The sequence below is a fragment of the Tamandua tetradactyla genome, chromosome 6 (assembly GCF_023851605.1).
Source record: "Tamandua tetradactyla isolate mTamTet1 chromosome 6, mTamTet1.pri, whole genome shotgun sequence".
NCBI lineage: Eukaryota > Metazoa > Chordata > Mammalia > Pilosa > Myrmecophagidae > Tamandua > Tamandua tetradactyla.
Genome location: NC_135332.1, coordinates 72,521,120 through 72,543,554, shown reverse-complemented (window position 1 = coordinate 72,543,554; position 22,435 = coordinate 72,521,120). Strand labels below are relative to the sequence as shown.

The 22,435-nt window shown below is 49.0% G+C and overlaps 1 protein-coding gene across 4 annotated transcripts in view; it reads right to left on the bottom strand.

Moving 5' to 3' along the window:
• RNF213 (ring finger protein 213) overlaps positions 1 to 22,435 on the bottom strand; it is a 130,158-nt gene that overhangs the window by 107,379 nt on the left and 344 nt on the right. Inside the window, exons 2-6 of one of the 4 annotated variants that reach the window (XM_077166168.1) lie at positions 16,624 to 16,790; positions 13,294 to 13,437; positions 1,896 to 2,471; positions 1,542 to 1,658; positions 676 to 908 (exon numbers count right to left, since the gene is read on the bottom strand). In XM_077166168.1, coding sequence (XP_077022283.1) covers positions 676 to 908; positions 1,542 to 1,658; positions 1,896 to 2,471; positions 13,294 to 13,437; positions 16,624 to 16,790 — 1,237 coding nt within the window. The remainder of the gene's footprint in view (positions 1 to 675; positions 909 to 1,541; positions 1,659 to 1,895; positions 2,472 to 13,293; positions 13,438 to 16,623; positions 16,791 to 22,435) is intronic. The other 3 variants (XM_077166170.1, XM_077166169.1, XM_077166171.1) reach the window with 3 other exon arrangements.

Genomic DNA, 22,435 nt, shown 5'->3' with positions numbered 1-22,435 from the left:
GGTGAAGCAAAAAAAAAAAAAAAAAGAAACACCAATTATATCTAAATCTTTATCTACCTGGGTGTGCACTCGCACACACACGTGCACATGTGTACACACACGGTCCTTGTTTCTTGATTGCGCATGACCACACGTCCTAGCAAAAGAGCCTCAGCCTCCAAAACTCGGACATAACTGCCCCAGCATGAGCCCCCTGTGCTTTCCCTCTAAACTACAGGAAGGGTGCACGGGTGGTTCAGTGGTAGAATGCTTGCCTTCTATGTGGGGGACCAGGCTTCAATTCCAAGACTATGCACCCCAACCCCTCAAAAAACAACATATAAAATGCAGGAAGAGGGTGGACCACTGGCCGCAGAGAACAGCTCTGTCCCACCTCCAAGGGATGCAGGCAGGGGTGGGAGGGGCTGCTCAGGGCTCAGGGATGGGCCAGCAGCTCTTCCCTGCAGTCTCTCCTAGAAGGACTTAGCAACTCCAGGCTCAGGGATCAAGAGATGAGTAATTAAACTAAACAAGGAGCCAGGCCAGGTGCCTCTTCCTGCTCCTGAGAACCTGCCCCCGCTTAGCCTAAAGGATCAACCTGAGGTGGCAGCCTGGGAAGGTGGGAGGCATGGGTGAGGATGAGCTGGGTTCCAGGAGCACTTTGTCTTCCCGGGCCAGGGACCAGAGCCTCCCTACCTCGTCTTCACCTCCTGCGCTCCCGCTTCCTTGTCCCTCTGCTCCTTGGTGCTCTTCACAGCCATGGCGTAATTTCTGTCTTCTGCCTTCTTCGGGTCCCCTGGCTTGGCTTTCTCCTCTCCACCTGCTTTCTCTCCAGGGACGGCTGCCTTCTTCGGGTCCCCTGGCTTGGCTTTCTCCTCTCTACCTGCTTTCTCTCCAGGGACGGCCATGTCGTCCTTGGTCTCTCCTTCCTGGAACAAGTCATGAAACCCTGACCTTTAAGAGCAGCTTCTATGCTCGCTCCCACCCTCCCCCTTTAGTCACTGCTCCTCCCTACAGCTGCCGCCATCACGTCCCTTTCCTGCTCAGACCCTCAGAGACCTTCTACCTTCACCACGGCCTCTCCTCATCTCACTGGCTCCTGAGATGGGTTTCCCTGCTGCTCCCTGACCGGGCCACCAATACTCTACCTCAGGGCCTTTGCACGGGCCTCTCCTTTGCTGGGACGTGTCCCCAGATGGCCCCGTGGTCCGCTCCTCACCTATCAGGTGTCTGCTCCAGCAGTGCCTCCTGGAGAGGCCGTCCCTGCCTGTCCTGGCTAAGAAGGTCATTCATTCCCTCTGCAAACTGCCCTCCCCGCAGCCCCCAGCCCCACACCTGCTTTCCTCATAGACTGACTCTGTTCTCTCTCTCCCGTCCAGAACAAGGGTGGTGAAGGCAGGGCCTGGTCTCGCTCATTGCTATGTTCCTACCACTGGATAAATGTTTACTAACTAAATGGAAACAGAGACACAGAGGGGGAGGGGCCGAGGGGGTGCCCAAGGTGGGGAGCAGGAGCTGGGGGGCTCCCGGGAGCCCTGCCTGGCAAGAGCGAGAGGCTTCACCTGGCCAGAGGTCCGGGAACCCGCTGGGGGCTCTTTCGTTTTCTTCATCTGGTTTTCAACTTCTTTCGTGGGGGGCTCTGCTGCTGGATCCACTGGCATGGCTGTGGCATTGGCCGCCTGGAAGAAACACATCAAAGACCCCAAAACATGAGTGCCAAGGGGACAAAATGGGACAGGGAGCCTCTGCTGCAATAACTTCGGGTCAGCATCTGCCACGACCCTAAAGACAAGAGAGGGACCGGCCACTCTGGAGAGAGAGGCAGCCCCCACCCCCCACCCCCTTGCTGAGTTGTCAGCACCCCACGCAACAGGCATCAAACAGCCCCTGGTGTCACTTTGTCCAGCACAACTCACCCCCAGGGTCTGGGCGTTGGCCAGCTGCACGTCAGTCTGAGCTCCTTTCTGGGGTTCAGGGGGGTCCCCTTTTGACTCAGGCGACCTGAGCGCCTGGACGGCCTCCTTAGCTGCAGGCCCAGCTCCGGAGGCAGAGGGGTCAGGGGCGGGCTGACCTTTCCCTTCCGGGGAGGCTCCTCCCGGGGAGGCTCCTCCTGGAGGCAGGGCCTGGGGTCCGGGGCTCCTCGCAGACACCCCACCACCAGTGGGGCTCTGTGGATGGCGGCCTGCCTCGGCTGCCTCCCCGGGGGATCCTGCAGGCGGTGTGGCCCCCCCGCCGTGGCCCTCCACCTCCACGGGGGTTGAGCCGGGCAAGTCTCGGTCACATCCTGTTTCTGAGCCACCAGAGCCGGCCAGGGGCTGCTCCAGCGACCCGCCCTGCGGCACGTGGCTTTGCTGCGGAGCCGGGTCCACGCGCCCAGCGGGTGCAAAGGAACTCGCACTACAGGGCCCAGAGGACGAGAGGGGCGGGGAGTCCAGCACTGCGGAAGGGGAAGACTTCCGATCCTTTTTATCCTTCTTTCTCTTCTTCTTGCTCTAAACAGAGAAGAGACACCCGCTCTGTGTCTTACGTCTGCTACCCTCTAGCCTTCCTCTGCTCCCATCGTCTCTTCCATTCCCCAGGCACACGGAGCCGAGTTAAACCACTTTACTCGAGATTTGCAATTTCTTTGTCTCGGAAGGAATTAAATTAGAAGACCACTGAGAGGGGGTTATGGAGAGCTCGGGAACCTGTGGCCAGGCAGCAGCCACCCCACACCACAGTTTTGCCAGAAGAATCATTTTTGAGCATTGGAAAGCGTATTTGAGCATCTACCTGTCACACTCACATAGGACATGTATCACGTGCACAGGTACTGAAATAAAGAAAAAGGTGAGCTAAGGAAATGAACAGGTCTGTGACTGCTCCTTTCTGCTCCCGTGGGGGGCTGGGGGCGGGGAGGTGGAGCAGGCACCTCCAGCCCCTGCCAGGAGACACTTGCTCACAGGCAGAACTTCCCCACTTGGGAGCCGGCGGTCAGGCCTTTGAAGAGCAGAGGGGGCGGCAGTCGCCTCCGAGCAAGCCACAGGGGCTTTGTTAAAGGGTGATAATGGGGGCAGACAGACAGACAGCCCCAGCTGAGCTTGGGGCTAAGTCATCTGGGAAGGAAAGAAAAGGAAGAACGTGGAGGATGTCTGATGGGGTGGGGAGGCAGATGTGGGGACCCCTGTTCTCCATCAGCCCTGGACTTTCACCCCAGAACCTCTACTGAGTAAGGAAAGACTTTAAGGCAACAGCTTTCAAACTTCACGAGCCTCGGGGATCTATGAAAATGCAGGTTGGGGGTTGGGAGGCTGGTGGGACCCCCGATTCTGCCTTTCCAGCCAGCACTGGGCCATGCCAACACCCCATTCAGGCCTTCAAGTGAGCAGTGAGAGGCACCTACACTCTCAGGCTCTCATTTCAGGGGACCCGGAGCACTAGCAGTTCTCATAAGCCCCCCCCACCCCACGTGGTCCTGGAATGCAGCGCGGCTACCGCGGGAAAGATCTGCCAAAGGCAGCAGGCACAGGGGGCGGCCGCAGCCATTCACAGGTCCCCAAATCTCTGCTGGAACACTAGGTAACCTGGCACCTAGTGCCAAGTGCCAGGGACATGAGAGTCAGGCTGGCCCCGACCCCACAAAACCACTATTCGGTAAGGAGGACAGACATAAAACCAGACCACTGGAATGTGCAGTGAGTGCCAACGACAGGTACGCGGGGCCGAGAGGTGGGCAGCAGCTGGAGGGGGCTGCGTGATGGAAGGCTCCCTGGAAGAGGGGGCCGGGTGCTTGGTCCAGAAGTGGCCGAAGACAGGCATCACCTCCGGGGACTTCCCTGCTGACTGCCACAAAACCAGAGTCTCCAGCAAGGCCCACAGATCCCGGGGTGCCCCGGCGCCTGCCTCACCACCTTGCCAACCTCGACCCCCTCTGCCCCCCCACTGGGCCTCCTCCACTTGATTCAGTGGCCCAAAGCCTCCCTCGGCTCTGCTTCATCTGGCAGCTGGCATCATCTGGCACTGGACTCACTTTTGTTTCTTTTTCCCCTGTCTGGAAGGTAAGTCTGAGCCTACCTCGTTCCCAGCTGCCCCTGCGGCACCTAGTACAGTATTGGGCCTGGAATAGGGGCCCCGACATCCACATCTTGTTGAACAAAGTCTTCAAAAAGCCTGGGACAGTGCCCCTGAGAGCTCTCACTCAGTCTCGCTGATGCCCCCCAAACCACACCCCCCCACCCTCCCCAGCCTCCCCCCATCACCTGGCCACACACTCTCAGGATGCCCGGGTTTGCTCTTTGGTTACCTCTAAAGTTGAACATTTTTCCATGAGAACTGCCCATTTATTTTTTCTCTTGTGCACTGTCTTCCAGGCCCTTTGCCCTCTAGTCTGTCAAGATTGATGCCCATCATTTCTTCATAAGAATGAATGACACTCCTTCTCCCCCCTCTTTCTCCGCCGGCCCGCCGCGCGGCACCCACGCCCTGCAGCAGCTAACCCGCCCGCCCTCCTTCTCCCCCCTCTTTCCCCTCCTGCTCCGGCCGCTCTCCAACCACCACGGTGCCCCCTTCCCCCGCCTTCACCGGCTCCTCCGCCACCAGCCTCGATAGCCTTGCCGCCCTCACCTTTCCTCCTCCAGAACAGCTACTGGGGGAGTGGAGACAATACAGAGCAGCTCCCGGAGCCACGAGGGAGATCAAAGGGACGGCGTACCCCATCCTGGAACGGCTGACTATCTGGGAGAACCAGCTCCAGTGAGATCACCAAGGGGCACGGGCTTTCCTGGGTGGGACGGCAAGCAACCGGAGTCCCTCCCTTCCACCTTCCCAGGCCAGCTGGTAGAATTGGACAGGCGGTCCCCTTAGGCCGCGGCGGCTGGTGCCCCCACCACGCGAGGCCCCCCGGAACAACTGAGATAGTTGGGTCGGAAATCCCCAGACTGCGGAGAACAGTGACCGGGGGATCCCTTCCAAACACGTGACTCCCCCGTCCGGCTGGGAACAGTGCACTCTCCCGGGCTGCGACAGCTGGCGCCCTCCCGCCACGCTTGGTGCCCCGGGCCGACTAGCTAATTCGGCCGGACGCTCTCCCGTGCTGCGGCGGCCGGCGACCCTCCCCGCATTCGGAACCCCAGGCCGGCTGGCATTCTTCCAAGACGCTTCGGCTGCCGAACCTCCCCTACGGCGAGAATTTTCCAGAGTTAAAGGACCCACAGCAACTTTCACTGGTGAAACCCGTAGACAAACGTGTGCCACGAGCGCCACCTACTGGGCAGGATAAGAAAAACAGAACCCAGAGATTGCACAGAAAAATCTTTCCACCTGTGGGGTCGAACACCCAGGGAAATCTGACTAAATGCCCAGACGCCAGCAGAAGATAACGGATCACGCTCAGAAAATTGAACATATGGCCCAGTCAAACGAAGAAACCAATAGTTCAAATGAGATACAGGAGCTGAAACAACTAATGCTGAATATACGAACAGAAATGGAAAACCTCTTCAAAAACGAAATCGATAAATTGAGGGAGGACATGAAGAAGACATGGGCTGAACATAAAGAAGAAATAGAAAAACTGAAAAAACAAATCACAGAACTTATGGAAGTGAAAGATAAAGTAGAAAAGATGGAAAAAACAATGGATACCTACAATGACAGATTTAAAGAGACAGAAGACAGAATTAGTGATTTGGAGGATGAAACATCTGAATTCCAAAAAGAAACAGAAACTATCTGGAAAAGAATGGAAAAATTTGAACAAGGTATCAGGGAACTCAAGGACAATGTGAACCGTACAAATATACGTGTAGTGGGTATCCCAGAAGGAGAAGAGAAGGGAAAAGGAGGAGAAAAACTAATGGAAGAAATTATCACTGAAAATTTCCCAACTCTTATGAAAGACCTAAAATTACAGATCCAAGAAGTGCAGCGCACCCCAAAGAGATTAGACACAAATAGGCGTTCCCCAAGACACTTACTAGTTAGAATGTCAGAGGTCAAAGAGAAAGAGAGGATCTTGAAAGCAGCAAGAGAAAAACAATCTGTCACATACAAGGGAAACCCAATAAGACTATGTGTAGATTTCTCAGCAGAAACCATGGAAGCTAGAAGACAGTGGGATGATATATTTAAGTTACTAAAAGAGAAAAACTGCCAGCCAAGACTCCTATATCCAGCAAAATTGTCCTTCAAAAATGAGGGAGAAATTAAAACATTCTCAGACAAAAAGTCACTAAGAGAATTTGTGACCAAGAGACCAGCTCTGCAAGAAATACTAAAGGAAGCACTAGAGTCAGATACAAAAAGACAGAAGAGAGAGGCATGGAGAAAAGTGTAGAAAGAAGGAAAGTCAGATATGATATATATAATACAAAAGGCAAAATGGTAGAGGAAAATATTATCCAAACAGTAATAACTCTAAATGTTAATGGACTGAATTCCCCAATCAAAAGACATAGACTGGCACAATGGATTAAAAAACAGGATCCTTCTATATGCTGTCTACAGGAAACACATCTTAGACCCAAAGATAAATATAGGTTGAAAGTGAAAGGTTGGGAAAAGATATTTCATGCAAATAACAACCAGAAAAGAGCAGGAGTGGCTATACTAATATCCAACAAATTAGACTTCAAATGTAAAACAGTTAAAAGAGACAAAGAAGGACACTATATACTATTAAAAGGAACAATTAAGCAAGAAGACATAACAATCGTAAATATTTACGCACCGAACCAGAATGCCCCAAAATACATGAGGAATACACTGCAAACACTGAAAAGGGAAATAGACACATATACCATAATAGTTGGAGACTTCAATTCACCACTCTCATCAATGGACAGAACATCTAGACAGAGGATCAATAAAGAAATAGAGAACCTGAATATTACTATAAATGAGCTTGACTTAACAGACATTTATAGGACATTACATCCCACAACAGCAGGATACACCTTTTTTTTCAAGTGCTCATGGATCATTCTCAAAGATAGACCATATGCTGGGTCACAAAGCAAGTCTTAACAAATTTAAAAAGATTGAAATCATACACAACACTTTCTCGGATCATAAAGGAATGAAGTTGGAAATCAATAATAGGCGGAGTGCCAGAAAATTCATAAATACATGGAGGCTCAACAACACACTCTTAAACAACAAGTGGGTCAAAGAAGAAATTGCAAGAGAAATTAGTAAATACCTAGAGGCAAATGAAAATGAAGACACAACATATCAAAACTTATGGGACGCAGCAAAGGCAGTGCTAAGAGGGAAATTTATTGCCCTAAATGCCTTTATCAGAAAAGAAGAAAAGGCAAAAATGCAGGAATTAACTGTCCACTTGGAAGAACTGGAGAAAGAACAGCAAACTAATCCCAAAGCAAGCAAAAGGAAAGAAATAACAAAGATTAGAGCAGAAATAAATGAAATTGAAAACATGAAAACAATAGAGAAAATCAATAAGACCAGAAGTTGGTTCTATGAGAAAATCAACAAGACTGATGGGCCCTTAGCAAGATTGACAAAAAGAAGAAGAGGGAGGATGCAAATAAATAAGATCAGAAATGGAAGAGGAGACATAACTACTGACCTCACAGAAATAAAGGAGGTAATAACAGGATACTATGAACAACTTTACGCTAATAAATACAACAATTTAGATGAAATGGACAGGTTCCTGGAAAGACATGAACAACCAACTTTGACTCAAGAAGAAATAGATGACCTCAACAAACCAATCACAAGTAAAGAGATTGAATTAGTTATTCAAAAGCTCCCTAAAAAGAAAAGTCCAGGACCAGACGGCTTCACATGTGAATTCTACCAAACATTCCAGAAAGAATTAGTACCTACTCTCCTCAAACTCTTCAACATAATCGAAGTGGAGGGAAAACTACCTAATTCATTCTATGAAGCCAACATCACCCTCATACCAAAACCAGGCAAAGATATTACAAAAAAAGAAAACTACAGACCAATCTCTCTAATGAATACAGATGCAAAAATCCTCAATAAAATTCTAGCAAATCGTATCCAACAACACATTAAAAGAATTATACATCATGACCAAGTAGGATTCATCCCAGGTATGCAAGGATGGTTCAACATAAGAAAATCAATTAATGTAATACACCATATCAACAAATCAAAGCAGAAAAATCACATGATCATCTCAATTGATGCAGAGAAGGCATTTGACAAGATTCAACATCCTTTCCTGCTGAAAACACTTCAAAAGATAGGAATACAAGGGAACTTCCTTAAAATGATAGAGGGAATATATGAAAAACCCACAGCTAATATCATCCTCAGTGGGGAAAAATTGAAAACTTTCCCCCTAAGATCAGGAACAAGACAAGGATGTCCACTATCACCACTATTATTCAACATTGTGTTGGAAGTTCTAGCCAGAGCAATTAGGCAAGAAAAAGAAATACAAGGCATCAAAATTGGAAAGGAAGAAGTAAAACTATCACTGTTTGCAGACGATATGATACTATACGTCAAAAACCTGGAAAAATCCACCACAAAACTACTAGAGCTAATAAATGAGTACAGCAAAGTAGTAGGTTACAAGATCAACATTCAAAAATCTGTAGCTTTTCTATACACTAGTAATGAACAAGCTGAGGCGGAAATCAAGAAACGAATCCCATTTACAATCGCAACTAAAAGAATAAAATACCTAGGAATAAATTTAACCAAAGAGACAAAAAACCTATATAAAGAAAACTACAAAAAACTGCTAAAAGAAATCACAGAAGACCTAAATAGATGGAAGGGCATACCGTGTTCATGGATTGGAAGACTAAATATAATTAAGATGTCAATCCTACCTAAACTGATCTACAGATTCAATGCAATACCAATCAAAATCCCAACAACTTGTTTTTCAGAATTAGAAAAACCAATAAGCAAATTTATCTGGAAGGGCAGGGTGCCCCGAATTGCTAAAAACATCTTGAGGAAAAAAAACGAAGCTGGAGGTCTTGCAATGCCGGACTTTAAGGCATATTATGAAGCCACAGTGGTCAAAACAGCATGGTATTGGCATAAAGATAGATATATCGACCAATGGAATCGAATAGAGTGCTCAGATATAGACCCTCTCATCTATGGACATTTGATCTTTGATAAGGCAGTCAAGCCAACTCACCTGGGACAGAACAGTCTCTTCAATAAATGGTGCCTAGAGAACTGGATATCCATAAGTAAAAGAATGAAAGAAGACCCGTATCTCACACCTTATACAAAAATTAACTCAAAATGGATCAAAGATCTAAACATTAGGTCTAAGACCATAAAACAGTTAGAGGAAAATGTAGGGAGATATCTTATGAATCTTACAACTGGAGGCGGTTTTATGGACCTTAAACCTAAAGCAAGAGCACTGAAGAAATAAATAAATAAATGGGAGCTCCTCAAAATTAAACACTTTCGTGCATCAAAGAACTTCATCAAGAAAGTAGAAAGACAGCCTACACAATGGGAGACAATATTTGGAAACGACATATCAGATAAAGGTCTAGTATCCAGAATTTATAAAGAGATTGTTCAACTCAACAACAAAAAGACAGCCAACCCAATTACAAAATGGGAAAAAGACTTAAACAGACACCTACCAGAAGAAGAAATACGGATGGCCAAGAGGCACATGAAGAGATGCTCAATGTCCCTGGCCATTAGAGAAATGCAAATCAAAACCACAATGAGATATCATCTCACACCCACCAGAATGGCCATTATCAACAAAACAGAAAATGACAAGTGCTGGAGAGGATGCGGAGAAAGAGGCACACTTATCCACTGTTGGTGGGAATGTCAAAGGGTGCAACCACTGTGGAAGGCAGTTTGGCGGTTCCTCAAAAAGCTGAATATAGAATTGCCATACGACCCAGCAATACCATTGCTAGGTATCTACTCAAAGGACTTAAGAGCAAAGACACAAACGGACATTTGCACACCAATGTTTATAGCAGCGTTATTTACAATTGCAAAGAGATGGAAACAGCCAAAATCTCCATCAACAGAAGAGTGGCTAAACAAACTGTGGTATATACATACGATGGAATATTATGCAGCTTTAAGACAAGATAAACTTATGAACCATGTAATAACATGGATGGACCTAGAGAACATTATGCTGAGTGAGTCTAGCCAAAAACTAAAGGACAAATACTGTATGGTCCCACTGATGTGAACCGACATTCGAGAATCAGCTTGGAATATATCATTGGTAACAGAGACCAGCAGGAGTTAGAAACAGGGTAAGATAATGGGTAATTGAGCTGAAGGGATACAGACTGTGCAACAGGACTAGATACAAAAACTCAAAAATGGACAGCACAATAATACCTAATTGTAAAGTAATCATGTTAAAATACTGAATGAAGCTGCATCTGAGCTATAGGGTTTTTTTTGTTTTTGTTTGCTTGTTGGTTTGTTTGTTGTTGTTGTTTTTTACTATTATTACTACTTTTATTTCTTTTCTTTATATTAACATTTTATATCTTTTTCTGTTGTGTTGCTAGTTCCTCTGAACCGATGCAAATGTACTAAGAAACAATGATCATGCATCTATGTGATGATGTTAAGAATTACTGAGTGCATATGTAGAACGGTATGATTTCTAAATGTTGTGTTAATTTCTTTTTTTTTTTTCTTTCCGTTAATAAAAAAATAAAAAAAAAAGAATGAATGACATCTTACAGCTTTTAAGTTGTTGGCTTTTCCACTTACTTGTTTAATGGTTTCTAAATAGTTATCTAGCCAAATTAGTACTGACAGTATTTTTTCTTTCAGTAAGGCTGAGGAATATTTATATGATTTTATAAATAGTCACCTAAATTTTCTAGGACTTTTACAGTGTTGTTTTACATTAAAATATTCCATCATTCTGGTATTTATTTTAGGGTATAGCATGAGTTGTGAATCTAAACGGTAAGCTGGTGGTTCAAATGCCCCTTGCTTGATACACCAACTCTTTCCCGCTGATGGTACTGCCCTTACCGTGTGCCGAGTTATTACTTTGGTCTATAAACCACATCTGTGTCAGGGTGTCCTACCCTGGGCCCCACTGACTGGTCTCTGTCACCCTACTGAGCTATTACAGCTGGGCAGGCATCCTGATGCCAAACCTCCTTTGCTTTTCTTCTTTTCCAAGCCCTTTATAGGTATTCTCACCAGATGGGCTTTGGAACACTTTTGTCAAAAAAAATCGTTTTTGCCAGAAAACCAAAACAAAATGAAACCAAACCTGTTCAGAGGTGGTACAAGAGAAGTTCAGTGCTAAATTCTCACCTGCCATGTGGAAGACCCGGGTTCCATTCCCGGCCCTGTGCATGCCCCAAAATAAATAATCTCACAAATGGTGCTGCAAACATGGGTTAGTCACATGGAAAAAGAATGAAATGTGACCCTGTGCTGGTTTGAAAAGATGTATGGACCCTAGAAATGCCATGTTTTAAACTAAATCCCATTTCATAAAGGCAGAATAATCCCTATTCAATACTGTATGTTTGTATCTGTAATTAGATCATCTCCCTGGAGATGTAACCCAATTAAGAGTGGTTGTTAAGCTGGATTAGGTGATGACATGTCCCCACCCATTCTGGTGGGTCTTGATTAGTTTCTGGAGTCCTATAAAACAGGAAACATTTTGGAGAATGAGGGCGATTCAGAGAAAGCAGAGCAGAACGACACAGCCACGAGAAGCAGAGTCCACAAGCCAGTGACCTTTGGAGATGAAGAAGGAAAACACCTCCCGGGGAGCTTCGTGAAACAGGAAGCCAGGAGAGAAAGCTAGCAGATGATGCCGTGTTCGCCATGTGCTTTTCCAGATGAGAGAGAAACTCTGAACGTCATCAGCCTTCTTGAATCAAGGTATCTTTACCCAGATGCCTCAGACTGGACATTTCTATAGACTTGTTTTAATTGGGACATCTTCTCAGCCTTAGAACTGTAAACTAGCAACTTATTAAATTTCCCTTTTTAAAAGCCATTCCGTTTCTGGTCTATTGCATTTCGGCAGCTAGCAAACTAGAAAAGACTGCCACCACACAACACACAAAATAATGAAAAATAAAAAGCTTGGAGACCTGGGTTCGTTTTCTGGAGCCTGCCCACGCAAAACAAACAAAAAAACTGTTCAATGTGGTACCACCTTCATACCTTAAGTGGCTAATTTAATGTATAAATCTAGGGAGATCACCAAGACATCCTTCCAATATTAAATCTTCCATTGTCCCTCCCGGGAAATTGTCTCTTTCCATTGTCTCAGGTCTCCTTTTACGTCCCTCTAAATTCCTGGTGTCTTCTTCTCACAGCTCTCACGCATCCCTTGTCTTTTTGAAAGTTGTTCTTTTGTTTTGTTTTGTTTAACCAGACTGCATCTTCCATCTGCTTAACTCAGTGCCTGGGCTAACCAATGAACCAAACAAGCCTTCTGAAAGCAAAGACCACACACCCGGCTCCTCGGCCACCGGCCTGTGCGCCAACTCCCAGCCCGGCCTGCAGTGGGTGCTCAGTCCGCATTAAGTGAACAAGTGACCATCTCACCCGGGAGAAAAGTCAAACCCTACAAACATCATTCTTCAACTCTTACTTTCCCTCACAAGCCACAGTACTTTCATCACATATGTTAACGAGTTTATTCTTTTCTGGGATCATTAGCGAATCCTGTAAGACTCCTAAATGCTATAGGAAATGAGAGAAGTTGGGATTTGGATGTCCAGAAACCAGAGACCCAACTCAGTAGGACCTCCTGCATGCTTAGTCTAGCTCCCCACGAGGCCTGAGGCCAGCGGGGAGGTGATGGGACTCAGATGTCTTCTCTAAGCCCTCTCCAGAGCCCCGGCAGCCAGTCCTTGGCACCTCCTGGGCCCCCCACACCCGGGATCCCGGCTCCCCTCCTCTTTTCCATGAGAAGACCCCCTGGATTGCTTGTGGGGCTTTATCCAGGGAAGTTTCCCCACATGTTAGAGGGAAAGGCTTACAAGAAATAAAAAGATGGATGGGAGAAAGGGACCGGGGAAGGTTGCACACTCAGTGTTAATATCAGCACACACCCTAAAGTCCTAAATCGGCTGCTGCTTCCATGCATGCCCGTCCCAGACAGGCCCCTAAGAGGCTCATCCCGCCACAGCCTTCTAGAATCGCCCGGAAGCCTGGGTCAGGGTGGCGGTGCTCAGCTCACATGCAGGGCCCGCATGGAAGCACCCACCCAACTCTTCACGCACCCAACATGAACGAAACAGTTCGTGTTATCAAGCAAGGGGCATTTGGACCACCAGTTTACCGTTTAGAGTCACAACTCACACTACACCCTAAAATAAATACCTGCTCAGGATGGGCAGAAAAGGTGTCAGCAACCGCAGCCAAGGTGGGGTCCTGTTTTTTCCTTTTGCCTGGAGAGGAACTGGCATCTTCCCACTCGTCAGAAGTGGAGTCTACCGCATCTACAAAAACCTCGGAAGCACTTCCCTGTAGAAACACGAGTCCCTTCAGACAGGCAGGGCTTTCCTGGCACAGCTCGGGCTAAACCTCACTAGCCCCTGACTCAGAGTTGTAGCCTCTGTTTAGGTCTCTGATCCATTCTGACTTCATTTGTGTCTACTGAGTGAAGCAGGGGTCCCACTCCATTCTTTTGCATGCAAATATCCACTTGTCCTAACACCGTTTGTTGAAAAGACTGTATCTTCCTCGCCGAGCAGTCTCATCATCCTTTTTGAAATAAAAGAGACCCTACAATTGTACTTCCTTACACCAGTAACAGATTCTTTGGATGACTGTAGCTCTGTAGTAAGCTTTGAAATCGGAAAGTTTGACTCATCCATTTTTGTCCTTTTTCAAGATTGTTAAAGCTATTCAGGGGCCCTTGTTTTTTTTGCACACCTTGTAATTCTTTTGTAGAAAACCGGATTTTAAAAAACATATACAGTATATTTCATAATGGCTAAAAAAAAAAAAAAAAACCCGAAGGAAATAAAGAAATACTTTTGTGTAAATCTAACAAACCAGGCACAGAACTTCTATGCTGAAAATTACAAAATGCTAATCAAAGAAGAACTAAATAAATGGAGAGATGTGTTCATGGATGGGAAAATTCATTCTCCCCAAAGTGACATGAAGTTTTATTGCAATTCTTATCAAAATCCCAGCAAAATATTATATATTTAGAATAAACATATGTATATATAATATATATTCTAAAATCTATGTTGCAATATGAAAGAACCAGAAGAGTTAAAACACTTTCTCTGAAGAAGAACAAAATTGGAAAATTCAGTCTATCGCACTGGGATACCTCCATACCATGTACTCGGCAACAAAAAGGAACAAAATATTGATATATGCAGCGACCTGGATGAATTTCCAGAGAAGTATACTTCAGGGAAAAGCCAGTCCCCCAAAATTACACATTCCATGATTTCACTTATATGACATTCTTGAACAGATAAACATATAGAATCAGAGAAATCTAGAAATCAAATTCTATATATCAAATTTTTCCTCCTCCTTGGGATTTGCCTGCTGTAGACTGTAGGTTTTTTTAAAGTGACTTTCCTAAACTAATTTTCACCGACATCACTCTACTGCATATAATTGTTGTCTTATTTCTTAAACTCTAATTTCATCGAAAGAATGCTCTCCATACCATTAACCTTCAAGAAAGACACCATGGGAAAGGCAGAGTCTATTCTAGATCATCTAAGTGATGCACTAGATGACTCAAGTGGCCCTCTCCACAGAGTAGTATTCAGGTGGAATCCAATATCTGACCATGCTGGTTACTTTATTACGTGTGAAAAACCCAGTCCTAAACCATCAGAAACTTCTCTGAGGTTATTTCCTCCTAATGAAATCTGAGAAGCAGAAGAGTGGGTCAAAGGGAGCCTACCATGCCAGGGGCTCTATCGCTTCCACTTCATAGGAAATTCTGCTCCATCCCTGTAGATGCCAACTTTAGGACAATTCTTTAATTTTGTAGGTTTAAGATCTTGTGGCTCTTTTCATTTTAAGCCTTTGATTTTGGAGGTGGAACATTATATGTCTACTGGCCTTTTATATCTTCTTTGTATTTGGTCCATTTTTCTACTAGGCCAGGTACTGCTTTCTATTTATTTTTAACCACTTTTTACATATGGAGGCTACTCACTCTTTGTTGAAAACATCTTTTATTCAAATATGCTGTACATAGTTTTACTAGATTGTTTTCCCTTCATTTGTGCTTAGCAGAGTACATGAGTTTTTAAGTTCTTTTAATATTTTTTTTCTGGAATTAAATATACCAATCTTTTGTTTATGTTTTTTTTCTTTTGTATTAATTACTAGAAAATCTTTCCCCACCCAGAGATCAGACAAATATTCATGTACATATTATCCAACTGCTTTTAGGCACACTTGGGTCTATGTCAGGGTTGTTTAGTCTGATACACTGACTACCCCCTAAAATTTCACTGTTTAAATATGACTGTTTTTGTTATTTTTTAAATCTGGTACAGCAAATTCACATCAGGACTATCCGCAATTTTTTTCGTTTTAGTTGCCCATTTTTTTCTCCCAAAAGAGCCCTAGACTTACTCTGTCAAGGCAAAAATCACCGATTTCTACTGGACCCACTCCTGTTTTTAATTACAATGTTACATACAGGGGGTCTTAAAGGTGTGTGTGTTCCTTATTGCAAAGGTTTATCTAAACTTTCAGGGTCCCGTGGAGCTCAACCCAGGCCTGCCCTGCATGGGAGCATTCTCCAAGGAGAAGGACACGCACACACACTAACAACAGCCCCCGGGAGATCAGCTGCCTCGCCCCCCACGCCAGCCAGCCACCGAGCACCCACTGCAGAAAACCAGCCCACACGGCCATGGAACGGCCACTTCCCCTTCTCAGCGTCCAGTAAGAAGTCAGGGTGCAAGAAATGGACCGGCTGGATGGCCACGGGGCTGACCTACCACATGGAGAGCGTCTGTCTCCCTCATCCCACCCTGAACCCATCCAGGAAATGCCCCTTGGCCGCCACACCGAAGGCTCCAATGGGTCCGCTTTCCAGGAAACATTCTGTGGGTGTCTAACATGTCTAAGGGGCCGTCTTTGAGACTGTAGGGATGGAAACCATGACTCGGCCTCGCCTTTGAGAGCGGGCACCCAGCCAGCCAGCAGTGTTCCCCGAGCACCCACCCTGCGCCCAAAACTGCGAGGCACCACCAGGCATGCACCACAATGCAAAGAGGTACGGAGGACAGCTGGACACACACGAGGCAGAGCTCAGGGCTCCGTGCCCCGCCCAGGTACAGGTTTGCAGAGACACATGGCGCACCGGGCCTGGTAGGAGCATGGAAGGAAAAGGAAGGCAGGCGCCACAGAGGGACCGGGACCCATGGACACTTTCACTGAATAACGCCCAGAAGAAGGGGGAGCTCAGCTGCTGCCCAGCGGGGCACTTTGGGGAGAGCAGAGCAGCAGTGGCCTGATGCCATCTAGGAGAGGAAGTTATGAGGATATGGCGGGATGAGGGCGATTCTGAGCAGTGGGGGCTCAGGCCAGCCTTGGCCCACTGCCGAGGAAACCATGTCAGGAGCCAGCTTCCTGGCCAAGAGCAGGCATGTGGGGCAAAGGACAAAGCTGCTCCTTCCAGCCCCACGGCCCACACGCATGGGTAATACTCACCACTTTGACGGTCCAGGAGCCCTCGGAACAGGGCTCATCTGGATTTTCTTGCAGATCACTCGAACCCAGGGATGAGAAAGAGCTGCCTTCTTCCTTGAGCTCTTCCCCGCACTCCATCTTCTCCTCCTCCGGGGCCGATATCACCTTGAAATCACCATCCTTGGAATCTACAGAGGCAGGAGAGTGAGGGCCAAAGCTCAGGGGGGAGCACGTGCTGCTACGAAGGGAGAATTGGCGCTCACCCGGTGACAGTTCAGGGGCAGACGAGCCCGAGGCCCTCCCGGCCACCTCTCCACCCTGCACCAAGGCTAGTGCCGCCCAATCCCCGTGCTCAGGTGGCCCGTCTTTTCTGCAGGGAGCACGTGGGGTGAAGAGCACCCAGGGAGAAAAAGACAGACAGAAGGTCATCCAGTGTGAACATCCAGCCCTCCCAGTCTCTAGAACGGACCGTTGCTTGGATGTTGCCCTCAGATGTCTCCAAGGAATCTCAATCCCCACGGCTCCAAAACAGAACTTACCCTTCCCACCCCCCATCAGAAAAGTTGTTCCCCTTTTTCCACTCTGAGCACCACCACCGTGACAGCTCAGGGGTCCCAGCTCTTACCCCAGTGCCCGGGGTGGGGGTGTGTGGGGGGAGGCTTCCCCTACCATCCCTCCCCCCTTCCTTTATCCCAGGGAGGCTCTGGTCTTATCACTCAGAAACTTCTAGAAGGCACGGACCGAGCCAACCTTGTGCCTCTTCAAATTCCCCAGTACCTACAACAGGCAAGGCCTCAAGTAAGCATTTGCTGAGTAAGCATTTGCTGAGTGAACTGAATTAACAGGATTCAGAATTAATAAAAAATATTTTAAACTTCTCCACACACACACACACACACACACACGCACACACACACACACACACACAAGCAAAAGCTGGGGGGAAAAAATCTGTAGCACAAACAGCCCGAGGCCCAGTTTTCTTTGTCCAGCTGACATTTTATAAGCTGTGGGATTCTGAAAACAAGCCAGACATGGGAGGACGGAGGCTGGATGAGTTCATGTGTACGAAAAGCCTGAAACAAGCAGATTCATAGATGGAAAATGGGTCCCAGGTTGCCAGGGCGGGGGAGGGGCGGGGAGTCTGGGGGTGGGGGCGGCGTTCAGGGTGGCAGGCAGGCGGCACAAACGGAGACTGTCATGCGTATCACTGCATCGTACGCATAAAGCAGTTAGAACCGGGCACTTCGTGTTACATACGTTACCACGGTAAAAACTCAAGACTAAACAAAAATGGTAAAAATAATAACCTGTAGAGATTCTGAACTGAGCTCCTCCCACCAGGGCTGGAGGGGAGGGCCCTCATTAGCCTAATCCAATCAGAATATGAACCGCCGCTGGTGATTGGCTCAGGACTGGGCCAATCAGGAGGCCTCAGAGAAGGGGGCGGAGCTGAGGTATCTCAAATTCCAGCCCTTTCTCCGGGTGACAAAAACAGGCTCCCGGTGGGAAACACAGGCCAAGATGGGAAGGGGAGTGCCACTTTGCTTCCCGGGGGGCCCACCCCGGACGGACGTGCCAGCAGATAAGGAGGGAGGATGCACAAGGATCAGAGAAACCGCAAGAGCCCCCCGAAAAGTAGGGAGACCGGTCCCCAAGGCCCAGGCTGGGACGGGGCTGCAAGTGGCTCCCAAGGCCAGGATTCTGGTTATCTGCAATCCGCATGCTCCCAAGGGCCGGAAAATCAGCAAGAAAAACACGAGCGCCCCAAAAGAAAAGCAGGCAGTTCAAAGAGAAAGAAATGCAACTGGGTTGCCGCGTGCCAGCGCCGGGCTTCTCTCTGGGGTGCCGGGGAAGTCGGGGTGCTGGAGGCAGCCACTGCGAATGTAATTAATGCTCCTGAACCGGGCACTTCTAAGGGGATAAGAGGGGAATGTTACGTTGTAGGTAACAATAAGAATTAAAAAACAACTGTACAACCCAGAAAGGACCTTAGTGTCCTGTGGACTTCACTTAATAACAGAGTTGCAATACTGGATCGCCAATTGTAGCAAATGGACCTCGCTAAGGCCAAACGTTAATACGGAAAACTGTGAGGGGTGGAGGATGGGAAATGTACTTTCGGCATGATTTTTCTGATAAATCTACAACTGCTCTTTTAAAATTGCAAACAACAACAATAACAAAAAAAAAAAAGCAAGCAATGCATTTGGCCTCTGAACGCCTGAAGAGACTCCCTGCTGACCAAGGGAATTCAAAGCAAACCAACGAGATGCCCTTTCGCCTGGCTTGGCATCGATTACCCAGATCGATAAAGCTCAGGGTCAGGAACCACCCCCAGCCCCACCCCCAGCCTTGGAAGGAGAGCGGAGGGGAGATTTCTTGGGCTAAGTGAAGAAGGGTTTCTACTGGGAACGCCCCGGCCCTGCCCAGCTTCTGGGCAGCTGTCCTGCTGCTGCACGTGGGGACGGGGCTGGGGGGTGGTGAGGAGCTGGGCAGGAACAGCCAGGTCTGGGATGGGGTGGGGTGCAGGGTCAGGCCCCCACTTCCACCCTCGCGATGCTGCACAGCTGGACCCTCAACCTGGAGGCCGCGGGGCTGTGCAGTGGGGATGAGCAAGCCGCAGTGGGGGCAGGGGGTGGGGTGCGGGGAGACCCCACTTAGCAGCATCACACAGCGGGGAGGGGGCCGCGGAGGAGGCCAGGGGCCCTCAGTGTTACTTTCTCTCCTCCTGCCAGGGGTGAATCAGTCACTCACCGCCAGCACCAGTCTTTCTAGGCACGATAAAGAAAAAGGAGAGTAACTATATCCCGAAATGATGAGATGAGACACTTAAATGGCACTTAGTAAGCGCTTTGCACGCTGTGCTGGCTGGAAGCTGTTATGTGCCCCAGAAAAGCCAGGTTCTTTTAATCCAATCTTGTGGGTGCTGGGTGGAACCTTTTGATTAGATTGTTTCCATGGAGATGTGGCCCCACCCATTCAAGGTGGGTCTTAATCCGCTTACTGGAATTCTTTAAGAGGGGGACATTTTGGGGAGAGCTCAGACAGAATTGCCTCAGAAGATGGAAGCAAGGACCCACAGAACCTGATGGGCCCAGAACTTGGAAAGAGCCAAGAGAAGCTAAGAGATGAAATCCAGAGTTTGCCCGTGAGAAGTTGAGAGAGGACCTACAGACACAGAGAAAACAACAAACCAGGAGCCAGGACCAGCAGATGCCAGCCACCTGCCTTCCCAGCCGACAGGGGTGGGCCAGGTGCCAGGTACCGTCTTGCTGATGCCTTAATTCAGACACTTTCACGGCCTTAGGACTGTAAATCTGTAACCTAATAAATCCCCTCTGTAGAAGCCAATCCATTTCTGCTATATTGCCTTCCAGCAGCTCTAGCAGATGGAAACACATGTGCTATCCCAGGAAGTGTTCACATGCCTGTCTGATGGCTGTAAAACCCGAAGCCCGGGAGACTTGGTAGCTGCCCAGGCCCCCCAGGATGGAACCCTACGCTGCCTCACTCAAGCTTCCCCCCCAGAGCAGCACCATGCCTCATCTCCGTGTGAGGACACCCCACCCCCAGCCCCAGGGTCCACATTGGGTCTGTGCCCCATGAACCTGTCAGGCACGGGGATCCCGGGCAGCTGTGGGAGGATGAAAGGAAAGAGTGGAGGGGGGCAGCACGCAACTCCCCACCCATCTCCCCATCCCCTCCATGGCCAACCCCTGCCTGTGAACAAGAACCTTCACCCGAGCAGGAAGTGACAAAAATCAACCACAAACATGGACCCACAAGTCCTAACGTGACACAGGTGCAGCACAGGTGGGGGCCAGCCCAGCTCTCCCCCGCCCAGCAGGGCTCCCCCATGTCACTCCATGACCTTCTGTCTGCCTACCGGCATGCCCAGCCCGGGCGACCAGGTCTGCAGGGACGTCTGCACCCACAACCCCAGGCCCACCTGAGCCTCCATCAGCTAACCTCTGTCAGCACCCCATTAGCCTGCCTTCTCCCCCTCTTTGTCAGGACCCTAACCCCATCCATGCCATGGGCAGGGCTGAACCCAAGGACCTGCCCTCTCCACCCCCCAGAGGTGGACTCGCCCTTCCCCGGCAGGTATCCGGGCCAGGCAGTCACCAAACCCCACCAAAGGCATTTCCAGCACTACCCCAGGTCAGCCCCCCTGCCCTCCCCAGGCCTTGAGTTCCCCAAGAGCAGCCCCCGACCCTTTTCCCAACTCCTACCAGAATCTCAGGCTCTTCATAATATTTTTTCCATTATAAAAACACTTACACCTTCAAGGAAACTTGGCAAATGCAGAAAGTTAAAAGGAACATGACCCTGACCTTCACTCCCCCAAATATAACCTTTTAGCACTCAAGCTGGGAGACTTACCCAGGGACCCTGGAACACTGGCTGGGTCAGCGGGGACTTGGGGTGGGGAGGGGCAGTCAGTTCACATTTGGCTAAAGCTCCCAGGGCGTCCCTACCCCACTGGCCCTCGAGGCACCCCCCACATGGCGGCCTTCCACCAGCAGACTGGGGCTCCCCACGCAGCCCTGCCCAGTCCCCTTTCACCCCTTTATTTGCTATGGTCCTGCCGACCTGCCTCAAGACCAGGGCCCTGGGCAAAGGACGTGCCTCTCTCTCTGCAGCTCTAGCGGGGCCCCAGCTGCTGGTTTCAGTTTCTATTCCTGCACAAAAGAGCCCGAGGTGTGTCGAGGCCGCCGAGCTGATAAACTGCAAACCCTGAGGGTTTCCGGGGTGATGCACTGACACCCTGCCCCCAGGGTCAGGCCCAGGGCTCAGCCTTCCTGGGAAGACAGTAAATGGGGTGGTGGATGGGTCACATGGGGAAGGAGATGGCTGAGGGGACAAAGCTCTCCATCCTGTCTGGGGAAAGCTGGTGCAAAATCCCTGTGACCGGGGCATACCTGATCTGTCTCAGGAAGGGCAAGGAGGCCAGAGGGCTCTGGGAAAGGGGACAGGAAGGGAGGTCGGAGGACAAGACCACAATATATGGACTCCAGCTTTTACTCTGCGTGAAATGGGAAGGACTCTGGAAGGGGTTGGGTATGTGCTGTGACTTGTTTCAAAGGCCCAAGGCCGCAGGGCTGAGTGTGAGAGAGGGCAGGGGTCAGGCAGGGAGGCCCGTGAGGGGCATCTCCTGCCAGCAGAGACTGCCGGGTCTTCTTGGCACTGGAAGTGGCTGCCAAGCAATGGGTGGTGTCCAAGCCATGAGCCTGAGGTCTCCAAAACAGGCCGGGCCGCTGGGCACCAGGCAGAAGGGAAACCCATAGCTTGCGGGCCTGGACACAGGGGGCTCCAGGACAGACTACAGATGGCCTCCTGTCCACGTCCAGGTGTGGGGTCCACCTGGCCCCACCCCCACCCCACTCCACCACCCGAGTCCCCGTACCCGATGTGCTGTCATGGGCCAAGCCAACCCCTTGCCCCTTCGTGTCCCCTCCCAGCTACATCACAAACTCAGGCCAAGTCCTTGCCCCCAGCAGCCCCTTCCATGAAGCATCCTCTAGAATCCTCTGAGAAGCTCCCTCAGTTCATTCCTAAGGAGCCAAGGGCTCCCCTGAGCATCTCCCTTAGGAATGCAGCTGCAATAATAATTTTATTTTAAGAAAGCAGCCGCCTTTCCAGTATCCCAGCGCCTCTGGCAAAGCTCGCCAACAAAATCATCCTAAGGAAAGTCCCTCTAAAAATAGTTCTTCGGCCACAGAAGATGTTGCTTGCATCTGCAGCCATGCCTGGGAGGTGACCGGCAAGGCCACTCTTCATTTCCGGGAAAGGAGACGCCCAGATGGCTGCCTTGTCCACGGCTGGCTGC